This window comes from Cydia amplana, chromosome 12, assembly GCF_948474715.1.
Source record: "Cydia amplana chromosome 12, ilCydAmpl1.1, whole genome shotgun sequence".
NCBI lineage: Eukaryota > Metazoa > Arthropoda > Insecta > Lepidoptera > Tortricidae > Cydia > Cydia amplana.
Genome location: NC_086080.1, coordinates 9,211,041 through 9,230,183, shown reverse-complemented (window position 1 = coordinate 9,230,183; position 19,143 = coordinate 9,211,041). Strand labels below are relative to the sequence as shown.

The window sequence follows — 19,143 nt, the reverse complement described above, 5'->3', positions numbered from 1 at the left end:
GTGGTCTACGCGTGGCGTGTCTCCGTGAGGGACAAAACCGGTAGTACTATTAGTTATTCTGTGCATGGCGTCTCCGTTTGATTATATCCTCCAAGATAATAACCTGTGCCTTGAAGATCTTTTAAGGGCTCCATAGACCTTGCGCTTTGGTGCGGTGCGGCGCACGTATACTTGGTCAAGCAGATCTTGTCAGTAGAAAAAGGCGGCAAATTTGAAAAATGTAGGCGCGAAGGGATGTCGTCACATAGAAAATTTGAATTTCGCGCCTTTTTTTACTGACAAGATTTGCTTGACCAGCTATATCAATAATGTGTAAGGTGGTCGCCGTACTTGCGTTAAGGACGCAGCTATAAGTTAGAGCGAGAAAGAGATATTTTGACCTCACCCAGGTTGCGGTGCGGTGCAGTAGTCTGTTACGGCTTACAGTCTGTCAAGCCATTTCCGTCAGTAGAACAAAAGCGGCAAATTAAAAAAAATTTAGACTAGAAGGGTAATCATAGAAAATTTGAATCGGTATCGTCTCAAGGAACCGCCTGCTACAGATTTTTTGAAATTGCCGCGTTTTTTCAGGTTCAACTTTCATTAGCCACTCTAGGTCGCATAGCAGGACGCGTAAATTATACTGCTGTCCCGTTTATGATGTCGGCGGTCAATGACACTGTGCGAGCGGGATAGCAACATAATTTACATAATTTAGGCGAGTGCGATAGAGTTAGGAACAGGCGGGTTAATGTACTAATTTCCTCGTGCTACAGATGTAGGTAGTGCATTATTATTTATCATCGCATTTTCACGGAAATGTACAAAATGCGTACGAACGTGTCTTATTATTTCAGCCAGTCTCGGTACAAAAAGTACTGAGGTTGAATGAAGTAGCATGACAAATACGAACGTTTCCGAGAAAATACGATGGAAAACAATAGGGTATTATTCTACATTTAATAGTTATTTGTACAACAAGAGATCAAAGTTTGATATTTCTTCGAGTGCTTATTTTGAGTCAAGCCCCGTCAAGGCCCGTGCAAGCGAAAGATTCTATACTAGATTCACGAGCGTAGCGAGTGAATCTAATTTAGAATCTTGAGCGTAGTAAGGGACTCAAAAGCGCACGAGATGTAAATAACTTTGATCTCGTGTAGTTCACAAAACTTTTCACCTCAGCAGTGAGAACATATTAGAGAACCCGAAAAATGTATACCTTCTTCATCACTTACCTCTATTCACTCATGTTTTCTTAAGATATACCAACAATTAAGTTTTCACCTCAGCAGCTCGAACAAGGGTACTTTGCTACTTAAAAACAGTGAGCAAAATCGCATTTTGCTCACTGAGTGAGCAAAGTAGCATTTTGCTCATTTTGTCTCACTCAGTAAGCAAATAAAAATAAAATAAATACTGTAAATAATTTACAGTACATATGGGGCTACTTTTCCGCACTAGTGCGTAAAATAGCACTTTTCGTGCGTATGTCGAAACTTTAAAGTGCCATATGTACTGTAAAACGTTGTTCGATACACGTGCGAATAGGTAATTCGCAACTCGTGTCGATTTAAAACACTCCCTTCGGTCGTGTTTTAATTTATCGCCACTCGTTTCGAATTTCCTCTTTTTCGCACTTGTATCGAAAATAACTATTATTTCACACCATGCATGAAATAACGCACCAGATAATTATTAGAAAAACATAGATAGCAGTTATTTTAAAACACAAGTTCTATTTAAAATCGGATAGAATTATATAAAAGCGGCCAAGTGCGAGTCGGACTCGCTCATGAAGGGTTCCGTATTTAGGCGATTTATGACGTATAAAAAAAAAACTACTAACTAGATCTCGTTCAAACCAATTTTCGGTCGAAGTTTACATGGTAATGTACATCATATATTTTTTTTAGTTTTATCATTCTCTTATTTTAGAAGTTACAGGGGGGGGGGGGACACATTTTACCACTTTGGAAGTGTCTCTCGCGCAAACTATTCAGTTTAGAAAAAAATGATATTAGAAACCTCAATATCATTTTTGAAGACCTATCCATAGATACCCCACACGTATGAGTTTGATGAAAAAAAAAATGTTGAGTTTCAGTTCGAACTATGGGGAACCCCAAAAATTTATTGTATTTTTTCTATTTTTGTGTGAAAATCTTAATGCGGTTCACAGAATACATCTACTTACCAAGTTCCAACAGTATAGTACTTATAGTTTCGGAGAAAAGTGGCTGTGACATACGGACGGACAGACAGACGGACAGACGGACAGACAGACAGACAGACATGACGAATCTATAAGGGTTCCGTTTTTTGCCATTTGGCTACGGAACCCTAAAAGCCGGCCAAGTGCGAGTCGGACTCGCGCACGAAGGGTTCCGCACCATCAACAAAAAAAATAGAGCAAAACAAGCAAAAAAACAAGCAAAAAAAACGGTCACCCATCCAAGTACTGACCCCGTCCGACGTTGCTTAACTTCGGTCAAAAATCACGTTTGTTGTATGGGAGCCCCACTTAAATCTTTATTTTATTCTGTTTTTAGTATTTGTTGTTATAGCGGCAACAGAAATATAGTCCGTCAACCAAATCTTGTCAGTAGCAATGTAAAGCAAACTAAAGTAGGGCAACACTCAAAGAGCAGTATTGCGCTAAGAAAAGCAGCAATGTACATCGAACCAACAGTTTTTTTTTTCGCTGAGCGCGCCCTACGTGCGTACGTCAATTCAAATTGTCACTCGCGGTTTATTGAAAAAAAATTGAAACATGGACGGACAATTTAAAAGCGATGTTAAAACAATGTTAATCAAAATGATGAACAAATTTGAAGATATCAAAAACAACTCCCTATAGTAGTGCTTATATTCTCTTTGTTCCCTATCTATGTCTTCTAAGTTTACTAAAATAAAATCATATCAAAATGCAGATAATTAGATAGTTAAGATAGTGCATATATTTGTTATTTACAATATAATATGCCACTTGTTAATGTAAATTAGTGTACTGTTCTGGATGAATATGACATACCTGTGTAATTTTTTTGATTGGTATATATTGTACAATATACATATTAAAAATAAAACAACTGATATTTGGGTGTTTATTTAATTTAAAGGTAAATAAGATAAGGGTCACTTTTCGACTTGGTTGCGTTTTACACGTACATAAACCGCCATAGGTAAGTATTGTCTGAAAAGATACTACCTACTACGAACGCCTTATATTGGGCAAGATTTAATCCTGCAACAAACATGTATGGATTAGGTAGATATTGCGAAAGAACGGCGATATAATCAAGGCTCTTAATACTGTTTAAAAGGTTTACCTTTGTAAATAGTCACAACTGATTGCTGAAAATATTAGACATGTGGGCCTATGGACGGTTTCCAGGACACAATTTATGGTCTTGTTGGATAGATTTAGGCATAGGTACGTTTTAATTTTATTTATGCCTTTTAACCCTAAAACAAAAAAACTGAACATAATCTTAAAAGTTCGAAAGAGTTCTTCCAATACTTGTCATAACCTCAATTTTAGTAATGTTTACCATCAACGAGCATGATTGTACATTGTAGGCCCCTTAGCTTTGCTTATTCTTATTTAATGTATTGGTATTTAATGGTGACAGCAGAAATATCTCTTGAAACAAAAACGATTCAGAATGAAAACCAAATGAAAACAAATAAGGTGACGGCTGTCATTCACGATCCACATTCCACAGATAAAACACAGATGACACGCGTTTTGGAATTATTTGAACACAGTGTTGCTAACCCGCGATTTTTCAAATTTGCCGCCTTTTACTACTGACAAGATTTGGTTGACGGACTTTACATCATCTGTGAAAATTTCAACTGTCTAGCTATCACGGTTCGTGAGATACAGCCTGGTGACAGACGGACGGACGGACGGACGGACGGACGGACGGACGGACGGACAGCGGAGTCTTAGTACCGTTTTTACCCTTTGGGTACGGAACCCTAAAAAGTAGGCGAGTTGACCGTGACGTCACAATGTAATGTTGCATATAATTCCATATTAGCAAATCGTTTTGACAGTTCTAAAAAAGAAACTGATTTGACTAGCAGGACCCTACCCTACCCCCTACCCTACCCCTACCCTACCTTAAGAGCCCATCGACGTGCACACTAGCGCCACTGCGAAATAATCGTGATTATTTAAATTTAACGAAATATATTTAAAAAAGGTGGCCGCTACGTACTGTATCTTGTATAAAAGTACCTTTTGAATACATCAAACTAGTTTCTATATTGCTGGATTCGTCAATCTATGCGTCCAAAGTTAAAACGGCCGTTTTTGTTTTGAGTTCACAGATTGACAAATCCATCAACATACAAACTAGTTTGATGTATTCAAAAGGTTCTTTAATACAAGATACAGTACGTAGCAACCCTCTTTTTTAAATATATTTCGTTAAATTTAAATAATCACTATTATTTAGCAGTGGCGCTAGTGTGCACGTTGATGGGCTCTTAAGCGTCCTTCCTTTACAAGAGGAAACTATAGGTCATACTCATATTATTTCCTTCACCGAAAAGCGACGTCAAGTAGTTAATATCAATTGATACTATACCACCACAAACAATCGTCATAACAATAATATAAGATCTTTAATATTTTATTTTACATAAATAGTCGATAATTTAGATAAATATGTAGCGTAACAAGGGTGCCAGGTGAGGCGTCCACGTGATACGCCATACGTAGAATTTATGGTCGACGATTTAAAGCCGGCCACACACACTAGGTTATAACCGATGGTTATGCCTGCACAGTTTACTTGTGCAGGCATAACTGAACGTGTGTATGACATGACTCCTTGCCTGCGCAAGCAAACTCCTTGCCTGCGCAAGCAAAATTGAAAATATCAAAATTTATATTTTTTGCCTGTCGGTTGTGCTTGCGCACTTCGCTTGCGCAGGCATAACTGAACGTGTGTGGCTGGCAGGCTTGATAGGCTTCAGTTATCCAGTGATTGCCGAGGGGATAGGTCGCAAGTCACTGTGCAACAATGTCGTCTCGCAAACGAAATGCAATTGTAGAGGATTTTTAGTAGATTTTTAGGGTTCCGTAACCAAAGGGTAAAACGGGACCCTATTACTAAGACTCCACTGTCCGTCCGTCCGTCTGTCACTAGGCTGTATCTCATGAACTATGCTAGTTAGACTGTTGAAATGTTCACAGATGATCTATTTCTGTTGCCTCTAGTACAACAAATACTAAAAAACCGGCCAAGTGCGAGTCGGAGTGGGGCTCCCATGATTTTTTTTCCGTTTTTATAGATAATGGTACGGTACCCTTCGTGCGCGAGTCCCACTCGCACTTGGCCAGTTTTATTATTTTTTAAGTGTGGAGTGGATTCATGGTTTGTATGCGTGTATGGCTGACGAAATATAAACCTAAACCTTTGGTTTCCTCCGATAGCGGTGCCGTCATATGGCGGCCGTCTCCATACAAATACTACGACATCCATATTTAGCCGTATTATATAGTATGGAGACGGCCGCTATATGACGGCACCGCTATCCTAGGAAAACCGATCTTAATAGCGCTATTGCGTCGACGTCAACGACCGCTACCGGTGCCATGATGGTTTGAACTGAGAGTTTGTGCAGGTTTGTCGTTACGTGTGTGTGCCCTATGAAACTCGGTCGTGCCTGTTGGTTTTGCTTGCACAAGCAAAACCGACACGCAAAACCTAGTGTGTGTGGCCAGCTTAACGCGCAGGTAGGTACAACGTGAGGCGTATCCTTGCCCAAGGATGTCACGGGTTCGCTTTAATTAAAAGTTTTAAGTGAGACTAAAACGTTATCAACATACACCTAACGTCCATTAAAATAGAAAAAAATTAACACTTATTCCGCACGGCACTCCGGGCGGCTTTTACGAGTTTTTTTTTACAAAGTGGGAAAGAATACCGTGTTCTACGTGTTACGACGTATGAGATGTATTGAGGTTGCTATACATAGCTGTGCCCTGTTTATCAAAAGCTTGTAACTTGTAATACAAGTGGAAGTCCCTTTTTGACAGCTTTTGTTAGAAAGGGACTTCCACTTGTATTACAAGTTACAAGCTTTTGATAAACAGGGCACTGGTCTAACAACTTTGTCAGTAGAAAAAGGCGCGAAATTCAAATTTTCAATGATTACTTTTCGCGCCTACATTTTTTAAATTTGTCACTTTTTTCAACTGATGGAAATGGCTTGACAGACTATATTTATATGTAACTTTGTAAGTACAGACCTAAGTGTAGGGTCTATAAGCACATCAATATAAGGCAAGCTAAAACAATACTTTATGGGCTCAGACGACTAATAATAGTAATAATTTATGGGTATTTTTGACGACCGGTCTGGCCTAGTCGGCGTGAGTAGGTAGGTACTTAAAAAGTGATCCTATCTATGTAATGTAGCCGATGATCCCGTTTCGAATCCCGGTAAGGGCATTTATTTGTATTTAATTATTTTCACCTTAGCAGCTCGAACAAGGGTACTTTGATTCTTAAAAGCAGTGAGCAAAATGCGATTTTGCTCACTGAGTGAGACAAAATGACATTCAAGTGACCTTTATAGTCAAATGTCATTTCAACATGCGGGGTCTAATAAAAGTTCGAAATATTTGGGTTCTATTATCTCTGTCCCTTTCACACTGTTAGCAAAAAGAAAAAGATAAAAAAAGTTAAAACGACATTCAACGGTATATTTACGGTTTATAATAGACCCCCGAAAAACTTCAGACCGCATCGTTCCAAACCACGTACCTACGAGGTACGAGTATGAATTCTTAATAATTAATTAATAAAAATAAAGTTTAAGATTTGATAAAAACTGATAAAATACTATATTTTAGGTATTTTATTGTACAATTAAAATAATGAACTCAAAAAATACACAGATCATCACGCAAAATTAATTATTTTACTTCTAAGAATTTCTACCATAGTTGACAAATAGTATCTTACAAAGATTTTTTTTTACAAAAAAAAGTTGTCGATTGAAGTGTCAGTTTTGTTATTTCTATATTATTTTACTGGAATTTATTATTACGTTTTGTTTTTGTGTTCCATTGCGGTAATTAAACTTAATTGTTTGTATATCTTAAGAAAACATGAGTGCAGGTATTAAGTGATGAAGAAGGATTACATTTTTCGAGTTGTCTAATAGGTATGTTCTCACCACTGACCATCCAGCCTCTAGACATAGCATAGTCGCGCTACCCCCTCTGCCACACATACGGTAGCGTTACTCCATCTTCGAGTCACGCCTACACCGCTTACTTCAGTCGGCGGACCGGGCTCGGTCTAGAAACTTCGGTAGCTCGAAGAAGTTTTTGCTATCAAAAATGCATTATTGTTGTGTCAAATTGTGTGGCAAGAACACTAAAAACTCTGGTGTACAAAAAAATGGCATTTCATTTCACAGGTAAGCCGATTTTTTAGAGATTTGGATAAAAAATATTTTAATTTAAGCTCTCTTCAAATTTGACAGCGCTTCAAACTCGATGACGTCTTTTAAGAAAGTCTCTTTCTATCGCGCTGCATCCGTATACATCCTTTCTTGTCTTTTATTACGTGACATTCCTAAGCCCAAACTAGTGATGTCCATATTCATAGAATGTGATTGTTTACTATTGACAAGGTAATTCAATTCAAATCGAATAGGTATTTGCGAAAAATTCACTATAAAACAAATAAATAATATGAGAATTACACTTACGGTCAGGTACCAATTTTCCCTTGAACATAAACGATATTGTCAATTCAGCACTACATAGGTACTCGTATTACTTTTAGCGATTATAAAAACATTGCAAATTTAAATTAATCACAAGACCAATTTTATACAAAAACACACGGTTGCAATTTAAAATGCATTATTTTGATTCCATTTTTGTTGAAAATAGTGGGCGTCGGTTTAACTTTTTAATTTTTGCTTTTTTTCTGTGTACGACATGGTAATGATACTTGAACATTCGGCCAAATAATTTAAACTTCATTTAGTTAGATTGTGTTAAATAACATTTCATTTACATAATAACAAATAAATATTTGATTTAAACCATGTAATAACTCTTAATAGAATTATACAGGGTGTTTTTAATGGGTGGGTATAGTAGGATACCGCGAATACAGGGTGGATTTTCTTTTTGGCTCAGTGAGGGCAGCTACCAGATCCCGTACTGCTACGAGAAAACGGTTTGGTGACTTCCAGAAAAATCCGACTTTTGGTCTACCGGATTATCCGACTTTTGGTCACTAAACGGTGACAGATACGTGGGAGATGCTCGACCAAATGTCATAGAGGGACGCTGACAGTTTCTGAAGCCGCCATTATTTTTTCAAAATGGCGGATTCAAAATAGCGATCATTTTTCAAAATGCTCCCAGCGCGCTAAAATTTTGGTCACGAAAACTCGGGGTCATCTAGCTGTATTCCTATGGATTTTTTTTTTAATAAAACCAATATGGCGGTAAAAATGGCCACTTATTTTTTATGAAAAGCTTCAAAGGTGAGAGATAGGTGGGGGGTGCTCGACCAAATGCCATAGAGGGCCCGAGACAACACAAATTGCATTTAAAAAGTTTCAAAATGTACTAACTAACATAAGAACACCTTGTAATACCATGGTTGCAATAAAGAATTATGATTATGATTATGATATGATTTTTTTTTTCAAGTTGGTTTGAGCGCGTTGAGATTTGGCATGCGGCGAGCTTGGGGGCCCAAGATTAGTATGTGAATTATTTTTTATTAACACTCAAAATGGCGGCGGACACGGGCAAAGGAAAATTTCCAAGTAGGTTAAGCGAACCCGAAGGGCGAATATCAGGCTGGGAGGCCGAAGGCTGACCCGCCGAAGGCCCGAAGCCTTCACCCCGACTTCCAAGCGTGCAACCCTCAGTAATTTAAAGCGAGGCCGAAGGGCGAGCTGCGTGAATGAAGTGCTTCCAAGCAGGGATGTTGCGAATATCCGCATCCGCATCTCGTCTCGTCTCGCGCTTCTCTAAATCCCATAAGACGCCTTTTTACCAATAGTTTATTTTTAAATTAATTATATAAAGCAGATACACCTGCTAACGAAACCACAACGTTATGGGTTAATGTTTTCGAACGAACGAATCAACATAGCATTCAAAACATGCTTGCATATTATTACTGTTATTACATTATTGACCGTGATTGACAATGTTATTATTCAACGTGTCACATCACTAGCGCCCGGCAGATATTTCTGTCTGACGCCCACGTGTGTTTGAACGGACCAATCACGGCACGGGACTCGCTCACCTCGTCCCCCGCACCCCTGTATTTTTGGCAGCATCGGTTTCATGAAAGAATTGGCCTAAGTTGAGTCTAGAGGCTGGAATCTGGATGGTCAGTGGTTCTCACTGCTCAGGTGAAAAATGTTGTGTACTACACGAGATCAAAGTTATTTACATCTCGTGCGCTTTTGAGTCCCTTACTACGCTCAAGATTCTAAATTAGATTCACTCGCTACGCTCGTGAATCTATTATAGAATCTTTCGCTTGCACGGGACTCAAAATAAGCACTCGAAGAAATATCAAACTTTGATCACTTGTTGTACAAATAACTATTGTGTGTTCCCGAGTCATGGGTGTTTTCTATGTAAGAATTTGTATATTATTTACCTACATCGTTGTCTGAGTACTCTGAGTACCCCTAACATAAGCCTTCTTGAGCTTAATCAATTTGTGTTAGCATGTCCTATTACCTAGAACATTTATTAGGTATTTATTTATTTCTTTTTATGTTCAGGGTCGTAGGCAGGGTCACTGCAGACTAGTCTAGAAGGTAGCTAAATAAGCCTAAACTCTTATTATGTTTACCTACCGCAGTTATTTAACTTAAATATTTGCTTTGAGTCGTTGGACCAAGAGCTAGCTCTGCCTCTGCACAGCATTTGCAACGACGAAGCGAAGTGTTGAATAGTAATCATAAATGTCAAATTTCTATGAAAATATGGCTTTGTTCTGTCAAAATCGATGAAGTATTAGCAGATTTTGTCTTTGACGACAGAGACGCAGATTGCATCTCATTTCTACGTATTGACGTAGAAATGAGATGGAGATATCTCCATCGTGTATCGCGTATAGTGGCGCCCTTGTCGCTAGTTATTAAATCGGAAGGTGTGTAACTCCATAATAATAATAATAATTCAGCCTTTATACGTCCCACTGCTGGGCACAGGCCTCCTCTCATGCGCGAGAGGGCTCGGGCTATAGTCCCCACGCTAGCCCAATGCGGATTGGGGACTTCACATACACCTTTGAATTTCCATACTCCATCTCATCTTTGAACTCCATATTCTAGCAAAAACAACAGATTGCATGAATGAAGCTTGAAAGCATACTACATGTTTTGCTACACGTATTTTCTCAGCAATCGCTATTAGCATGAGGCAGACTAAGTTTGTTGCTGGACTTTCAGGAACCGCTTAACTTAATTAGGGCCTTTATTGACTAGGTTGGCTAGGTTAAAATCATTGCAAAGTAGCTCTGAATAGTAGGTATAGTCGATCAAGCCATTTCCGTCAGTAGAAAAAAGCGGCAAATTTAAAAAAATCTTAATCGCAAAGCGCGAAGGGTAATCGTCCTATAGAAAATTTGAATTTCGCGCCTTTTCTATGGACACAGTTGTTTGATCGGCTATAATAAGTTTTTGGCAAGAATTTCATTTTTGGTACAAGCTTTTACCGCTGACTGTAATTTTCTTTCCACAGGTATGTAAATAGGTACTCATCGAGACAATTCTAAACACCTCAAATCAAACACAATTAGGGTGCATTGTTTTATCATATAGAGTTTCTATGGCCACCACCTGTCTCCATCATCAGATCAGCTCGACAGTAGGTACCATAATATTGTATTGTCAATGATTGTCACCCGACTTACATATGTATGCAAATTTACCTACAGCTTCATCGGAAACCGGAAAGTGGGTCAAATTTAACTTGCAAGATTTGGCCCGTACAAACATATATGCCTGACCAGTAATATATGATAATTGTCAAGAGGGCGCTGTTATTCTCATGTATAGGGTGACAATTCAGTGTAGTATGAAAAAATTAGTTCCAGTGAAATTCCGCAACATGGCGCACCCTCAATAGATCCTGGTTCACCATAGTTACATAGATAAATAGGTGCCCACTTACATATATAGGTACATTACAAGTTAATATAGTCGCTTCTAAGTTCTTTCGATATTAAACGGACTAAATATCTAATATTTACAAGTTTTTACGTCTTTGTATTCCGCGTTGGGTATATATAACAAAAGCCGTCCCACGTACACTATCAATTAAATTATGAAAAATTTCCTAAACACACACCCCTAAGAGGGCACTCTTCCGTCCAAGTGTTATTTCTACATTATGGTAATCTAATTCGAGCGACGACTGCTCGAGAAGCGAGACTATGGCTAAAGGCTAACTGAGACTAACGATCATTCCCTAAAAAAATAAATCTTTCCCTTACAAAGACGATATCTAGAAAAGTTATTTATTTTCACAATTATTCATACATTTACCAACCTATTACCAAAGTTTCGGAAAAATATCAACTTTTATGATTTTGCATTAGCGTCTTATTATCTTCGTGGCTATTTGAATTTTGTATATCATCGCATTTGATATTCCTTTTTGGAGTTTTCAACTTACAAAAATGCTGTGATTAACAGTCTGCTAAAGGAATTTGATTCTGAAGGAAGTGCCGGAAGATCAAATGAGGTATGCCTACAGATAGTGATACCGATTCGTTTAACTTAACTATATACGCCACAGCGAAAATCAGGGCCATTAAGATTAGGTATGGCATTAACATTATGTACATTAGGTAATTTCTCCTTTTCATAAAGTGACCTCAGATACGAGGTACAAATACCTGAAGTCTAGACATTTGCGTCATTACATGTGGAAAGCTACCAAAGTGAGTATAATAAACAAAATAATCAAGTTAACGAGTGACACGGTTTGCTATTTACGTAGCCCACGTAAATAACAACACAATGAGCGTGATCAGAAATCACAGGGAGTAATGGTTGTGATTGCCATTTGTGTGGTCGATGCGACATCGCCCCTGCTGCGCTAAGCTCGTGTGAGATATGGAGCCGGTAGTGAAAACGTGCCATAAAAAATGCAAAACAGTTACATATTTGTTTTACAAGGGGGCGAAGTTGTTGTTTAACTCCTTGAGCTAATATTGATACTAGAGCAAGCGAAAAATTCCAAAATATAAGAGCGTAGGTAGCGAGTAATTCGAAAAGGGAAATATGGAGCGTTGCGAAGCAAACTTCGCTACCGAGTGAAACACAATTTTTTTCACTACACCAACACGAAGAAAACAACAAACGCAATCTAAATAAATGCTAATACAAATGTGTCATTCAAAATCATAATTTAAAAGCACAAAGACTTCAAGAAGTCAATTTTACCAGCCAATAACATGACCAACTCAATATTTGCATTAACTTACTTTATCACTCTTGTGGATAAATGTTATTTTCTCATCAGCCATTGAATAATAAAGAGAGAGTGATTTGTATAATAATCCAATATTATTATGGAATAATAACATCAATAAATTGCTCTGATAATTAGCTTAAGATAATATATAATTATGTTACGATTCGTAAGTGCTTGTTGCTAGGCCTACATGAATAAAGTATATTTTCAACTTGAACTGAACTTAGTCCAACTAGGGAACAAATCAAATTATTTTATGAAATGTTTTTTTTTTAAGTAGTCACACTACTATTTATAAATTATAAACTGAAATAGATATCTTTATACTAAACATTACATGATTAAGATCACTGCGTGAGGGTTACATACAGTTTGTTATGCATTTACTTTATCCCTGTCTGATAAATATTTTTTCGCCACATTAGCTTGTAAATACTCGCTTTATTATAAACTAAAATAGATAGTTATCATACACTAAAGAAAAAGTGATCAAGTGCACCGGTGGCCGAGGCGGGAATTAAACCCGCTTTTGCTTTAGTATTGTAAACCCACTGAACTTTATTTAAATTATAGGTACCAAATGCTATATGTTTGGTTTGTTACCATGAATGCAACAACAATGTATCTATAGGTAGGTACCAATATTAATATCTACATCTATAATTTTTCTGTATAAATGTTGCATAAATCGTTTAGGGGTAACACATAATTGAAATACTTACCTACTTTGAATAAATGTCACATACTAAGAAAAAGTGACCAAGGCCTCCAGTGCCCCAGGCTGGAATCGAACCAGCGTCCTCTGCTATCGCGGCAGGTGCCTGAGCCATTCGGCCACCGGGCCACAGCGGCATAGGTTGAATTTTTCCAAGTATATGCACTTCTTACTGAAGGCTTATGGCGCCCCCTGGCCACCTCTAAGGTAGAACAGTATGGTTCGACCTTTCTAACTGGATCATCCCAGGTGATACCGAGTTAGCGAGATCCAGTCTACTTGAAATAAAAACAAATTAAAATATTTTCTGAAAATAATTTAATTTGTTCTAATATACTTACCTACTGTTTTCAATATTACTTGGGTCTTTACGAGCGTAACAGTGGTGATTTTGATTATTTTTTTTTTTTTGAGCATAGATGTAATTTATTAATATCAAGATCATTTACAGGTAAAAAATAAACTAGCTTAACTAAATAAAACTAAAAACGAATACTAAATAAAATTAAAATCTAATACCTACTAATCTAATACAAATTTAAATTAAATTGCACAAGCGTTCCGGCGACGTCTTTGTAAGTAAAAAGGTTATTTAACAAAACAACATGAGCACAACTGAATAAATAATAAAAATAATAAACAATTAAATATCCTTATCCGAATAAGGAAAAGGACGATAATAACGCAAACTTTTGCTATCCATTTTTTTATCTAAATCTAACGAACCCTCTATTTATTTCCTAAAAGTTCAAATACCTTTCTAAATAAGTATATATATTTGTAGTATTGTTTGTTTCCTTTACCAATAAAGTGGTTACTTTATGGCTGCCCTTGATATATAAAGGATAAAATAAAGGATTCGATTTGGTTATATTCAAGTGGGTACCTACTTTGTTTATTGTTTACATCAAAGCTGAATGATTTAACAAAATAATTCTCATGAATCCACAGGAAATTAACACCATTTCATTTCTTTGTGGAAAAATTATATCCTGCGATTCAATGAATTGGATTTCGTTAGTAAATGTGAAAGTTCATTACGATAAATTGAACATAGGTAGGTATAGGTAAATTGGATTGATAAATCCATCTTTTTGCCTAAAAGTCCTGTAACACACTAAATACGTGTGCTGTGCAATGCGTAATGTGCGTAAGTTTGGGCAACTTTAATGGTTTGCGCATTCATTAATTAAACTTAAAGGAATAAAGTAAGGAAAAATTAATTTCGCTCGAGTCGGTGAATTTTACATTACCTATTCCTTTAATCTAAAGTGTGTGTATCTACACCTATTCATTATGAAAAGTATATTTTCTCAAACATGCAATGAAACGTCGTCGCTACGGGCGTTATAACAAGCTTCGAAGTATCACGTTTCGGGCGGAGGATATAAAGGAATTTCATAAAAAATTGAAGGCCTAGGCTGGGAAATATTTTTTTTAATTTCCATTTCACAGATTATTGTGACACAGCATAGTGGCTTGATCGTGGCATTCATCCATAAAAAAACTATAGGCAGTATTTGCTTTATGGTTCGTAATGAGTAATGACACTCTGCCACTACGCCTATAAAAAAAGCGGCCAAGTGCGAGTCGGACTCGCCCATGAAGGGTTCCGTATTTAGGGGATTTATGACGTATTAAAAAAAAACTACTTACTAGATTTCGTTCAAACCAATTTTCGGTGGAAGTTTTAGCCTTTTAGCCTATTGTCCGATTCTGCCTCATGAAACTCCTCCTCATCTTCGTTGTTCTATTCCTCCTCCACGGGGTGAGTAAGATGGCCTGACGCATTCTGGTGAGGCGATGGCAACATTATCGGTTGAGGCGGCGGCGGCGCTGGCGCGGACGGTGGTGGCGGCGGCGGTGGCGGCGGTGGCGGCGGCCTTGGCGGCGGTGGCGGCGGCGGCGGCGGCGGCGGCGTTGGCGGCGGCGGCGACGTAGAAGTCGGCGTAGGCGGTGAGTGCGTAAGTATATCGTGATCGTCATAGTCCCATACATTAGCATCTCCCAGGTGACCTTTATACAATGCTAATTGGTTTATATGTTTACGATAACTTATTTGAGAATCCCAGTCTTTAATTAAATACATAACTTTTCCTATTCGCTTTTGTACCGTTCCTTTACCCCATATAATTTTATTATTGTTTACATTTTTTGTATAGAGTACAAAGGTGCCAATTGCGAATTGTTTCCGGTTAGTTACATTATTATTATCCTGTGAGCACTGAACCTCGGACTTATCAGACTTTGGAGCCACAGACGAGGGCGACGACGAGGGTGGGGATAAGAGATCTATACGTGACCTCATTTTACGGCCGTAGACTAATTGCGCGGGAGAAAATCCAGTGGTAGTATGTTTCGAATTACGGTAATCAAACAAATATTTTAAAAGTTCCATTTTCGCTTGTTTAACATTACTGCTCGACATAAGACTAGACCGTATTCCCTTTTTAACTACTTTCACATACGACTCGGCCTGACCGTTGCTTGCGGGGTGGTACGGCAGTGACGTAACATGCTGTATTCCATTAAGATTACAAAAAGATTGAAATTCTTGGGAACAAAAAGCTGTGCCATTGTCCGTTACCAAGGTTAGCGGTATACCGAATCTGGACATAAATTCATACAATTTATCGATAGTGGCAGTGGATGTAGTTGTGTTGGCCATGTCATACACTTCTGGCCACTTGGAAAACGCATCCACCAGCACTAGGTACATTCGACCATTTATTGGGCCAAGGAAGTCGGCATGGACACGACTACAAGCCTCCTTAGGCGGTGTCCACGGAACGGGCTTGACTCGGGCTGGTGCTGGTCGCATCTGTATGCAAATATCGCAAGATCCTATCATTCGTTCTACAGCTTCGTCCACACCCGGGAACCAAAATCTAGACCTAACCTCCGCCTTAGTCTTCACTATACCAAGATGCGATTTATGGAGCTCTGACAACACTTTTTCACGTAACGTGTCTGGAATTACAACCTTATGACCCCTCATAATGCACCCATTTTCGTATGACAGTTGTGTTCGACATAAGTGGTAAGGTTTAATTTGTAAATCGTTAACTTTGTTTGGCCAACCCTCCATTATATGTTTACGTACTTTAACTAAAATAACGTCATTACGGGTTTCTTTGCATACGTCCGTAAAAGTGACAGGCAGACTTCCACTTAGAACGAAATGTACGTATGCAGCGCGATCGCACGGTTCCGCGCCGTCAGCACATTCCTGCGCCGCGCCCCGCGCGCCCGCGCAGGCCGCGCGCTCGTCTGTCGGTGCAGGTGCCGGCGCCGGGAGACTGGCGCGCGACAAAAAATCAGCGCTGTTGTCAGCACTTCGCACATACTCAATGCAATAATTATACGCGCTTAAAAATATTGCGTATCTCTGGAGGCGATTGGCTGTCACTTCTGGGATACCCTTATATGGACCAAAAATCGATACAAGGGGTTTGTGGTCTGTGCGAAGGACGAACGGCTCTGATCTTCCATACAAATATTGGTGGAAGCGACGCACACCAAAAATAATAGCGGTAGCTTCCTTTTGTAGCTGAGAGTATCGCGTTTCGGCTACCGACAATGTCCTCGAGGCAAAAGAAATCGGCCTCTCTAGGCCTCCGGGGTCCAGTTGCGATAAAATCGCACCAAGGCCTCGGGGCCCGGCATCGACTGTCAAAAATAGCTTAGCCCCTGGATTGAAGTGAGCCAAAACCTGATCTGATGCTATACATTTTTTTATCTGCATGTAAGCGGTATGGTGTGCATCCTTCCATTGCCATTTAGACCCCTTTTTTAAAAGGTCATATAGAGGACACAAGATTGACGACGCATTTGGTACAAAGTTCCTGTAATAATTTACTAGCCCCAAAAATGATTGGAGCTCGCTAACATTATTCGGAACGGGAGCCTTTACTATTGCCTCGACCTTATCGGGTGATTTATGTAAGCCGTTTTTATCTATAACATAGCCCAAATAACTAACTTCATTTTTATAAAAATCACACTTTTCTTGTTGCAACGTCAATCCTGCGTCTTGTAACCTTTCGAGCACGGCGTTTAACCTGCGCGCGTGCTCCGCGTCGTCGCGGCCCGTGACGAGCACGTCATCGAGCAGGCACAGCACGCCCTCCATGCCGGCCAGCACGCCCTCCATGGCGCGCTGAAACACGGCCGGCGCGCTGGCGAGACCGAACACCAAACGAGTATACATATACAGTCCCCGAGATGTATTTATGCAAGTGTACGGCTGTGACTCATCATCTAAAACAAATTGGTTGTAAGCCATTGATAAGTCGAGTTTAGTGAATTTAATGCCACCATACAATTTTGCAAATAATTCTTTTGCTGTTGGCAAGGGATACTGGTCGATTATCAATTGCTTATTTAAACTAACAGAATAATCTGCACACAGTCGGACACTGCCATTCCGTTTTAACACTGGGACTATTGGCGAAGCATACTCGGCGTGGTCTACAGGTTTTAAAATACCTAATTGTACTAGCCGGTCGATTTCTTTGTTTACCTTATCGCGCAGTGCAAATGCGATCGGCCGCGCTTTAATAAAAACCGGTTTCGCGTTATCTTTGAGCCTCAGTCTGACTTTGTGTTTATTAAAACAGCCTAATGAATTTGAAAACAATCTAGGAAATTTTTTATGTAGCTGTTCAACTGAAGACAATTGGTGACAGTGATTAACTCGTACAAGTTCCAATTGAAAGGCTGATATAAAGTCCCTACCTAGAAGAGACACTCCGCCGTCTCGTACGACATGTATGTCTAACGAATGTGTGTAGTTGTCGTAGCACACAGGCAACCGCACAACGCCTACACATGCGATATTATCGCCATTATAAGTAACCAGCCTTCTTCGCAACGGACCCAATGGCACATCTTTAAAGTATAATTTATAAATATCATTTGAAATAACAGTTACGGCAGCACCGGTATCTATCTCGAAATTTAATTTAGATCCGCGAACAGTTACAGTGCCTACCATTGGCTCTCCCCGCAACGAACGTATAGTAAATACCTCACCATCGTCTCCGAAGTCCTCGTCTCCGGCTCCATTGTCTACGTAATTCACTTTTGATGGACACACCCTACGTAGATGGCCTTTAACGTTACACTTCTTACACACATAATCACTATACTGACACTCCGCGGTTTTGTGGTTGGTATACCCGCATATGGTACACTTAGGCTTCCCTATACGGCTATTTTTTGTAGCGGCCGGTCCCTTGGCACTAGGACTGCGTGAAACCTTTAATAGCGGGTCCAGCGCCGCGGCGGCCGCGGTAGACGCGCCCGCTCCGCTCGCGCTGGCGGCGGCAGCTGCGCGCGCGGTGCTAACATTCTCGGCATATTCCACAGCTTTGCCAAGCGTAAGGCCAGCCAATTCTTGCGCGTAAAGCTTTTCTTTTTCATAACAAGCCCTCATTCCCATAATAAAGCGATCGAGTAGCGTTTCTTCCACATTATTGAAGGCACAAAGCGACGTCAGACCACGAAGTCTCGCGGCCCACTGTGAGTGAGATTCGCCTTCTCGTTGTACCGCTGCGTAGAACTTATGCCTCTCGCTGAACCCAACTCGTTTAGGGTTGAAATGGGTATCCAAACTCTTTATGATATCATCGTAGGGCACCGTTTGTACATCCTTTGGCAAAACCAAATCTGCAGCGAGTCTGTACGTACCCTCCGTGAGTGCACTTAGCAATATAGCTCTCCGCTTAGATCCAGTCGCGTCTGTGGCATCGGTGATGTCGTTTGCCACAAACCACTGTGTCAGGCGGCTTTTGTATGTCTTCCACTCCTGTCCATTGTGGTCAAAACTGGTCAAAATACCAAATAATCCAGTCGACATGTTACTTTTTGCTTAAATGTGGGTATTCGTCGCCACTGTTAGATACGTAGATATGGACACAAGTGAAACAACCGGTAGCTAGTT

General features: G+C 39.5%; 1 protein-coding gene across 1 annotated transcript; it reads right to left on the bottom strand.

The window, feature by feature from the left end:
* Positions 1-15,314: 15,314 nt before the first annotated feature.
* LOC134652922 (uncharacterized) lies at positions 15,315-19,143 on the bottom strand. The gene is made up of 2 exons (XM_063508158.1): positions 18,234-19,143; positions 15,315-15,423 (listed from the first exon to the last, which is right to left on the bottom strand). Exons 1-2 carry the CDS (start codon positions 19,057-19,059, stop codon positions 15,410-15,412), a joined length of 840 nt encoding a protein of 279 aa, XP_063364228.1. The 5' UTR covers positions 19,060-19,143; the 3' UTR covers positions 15,315-15,409.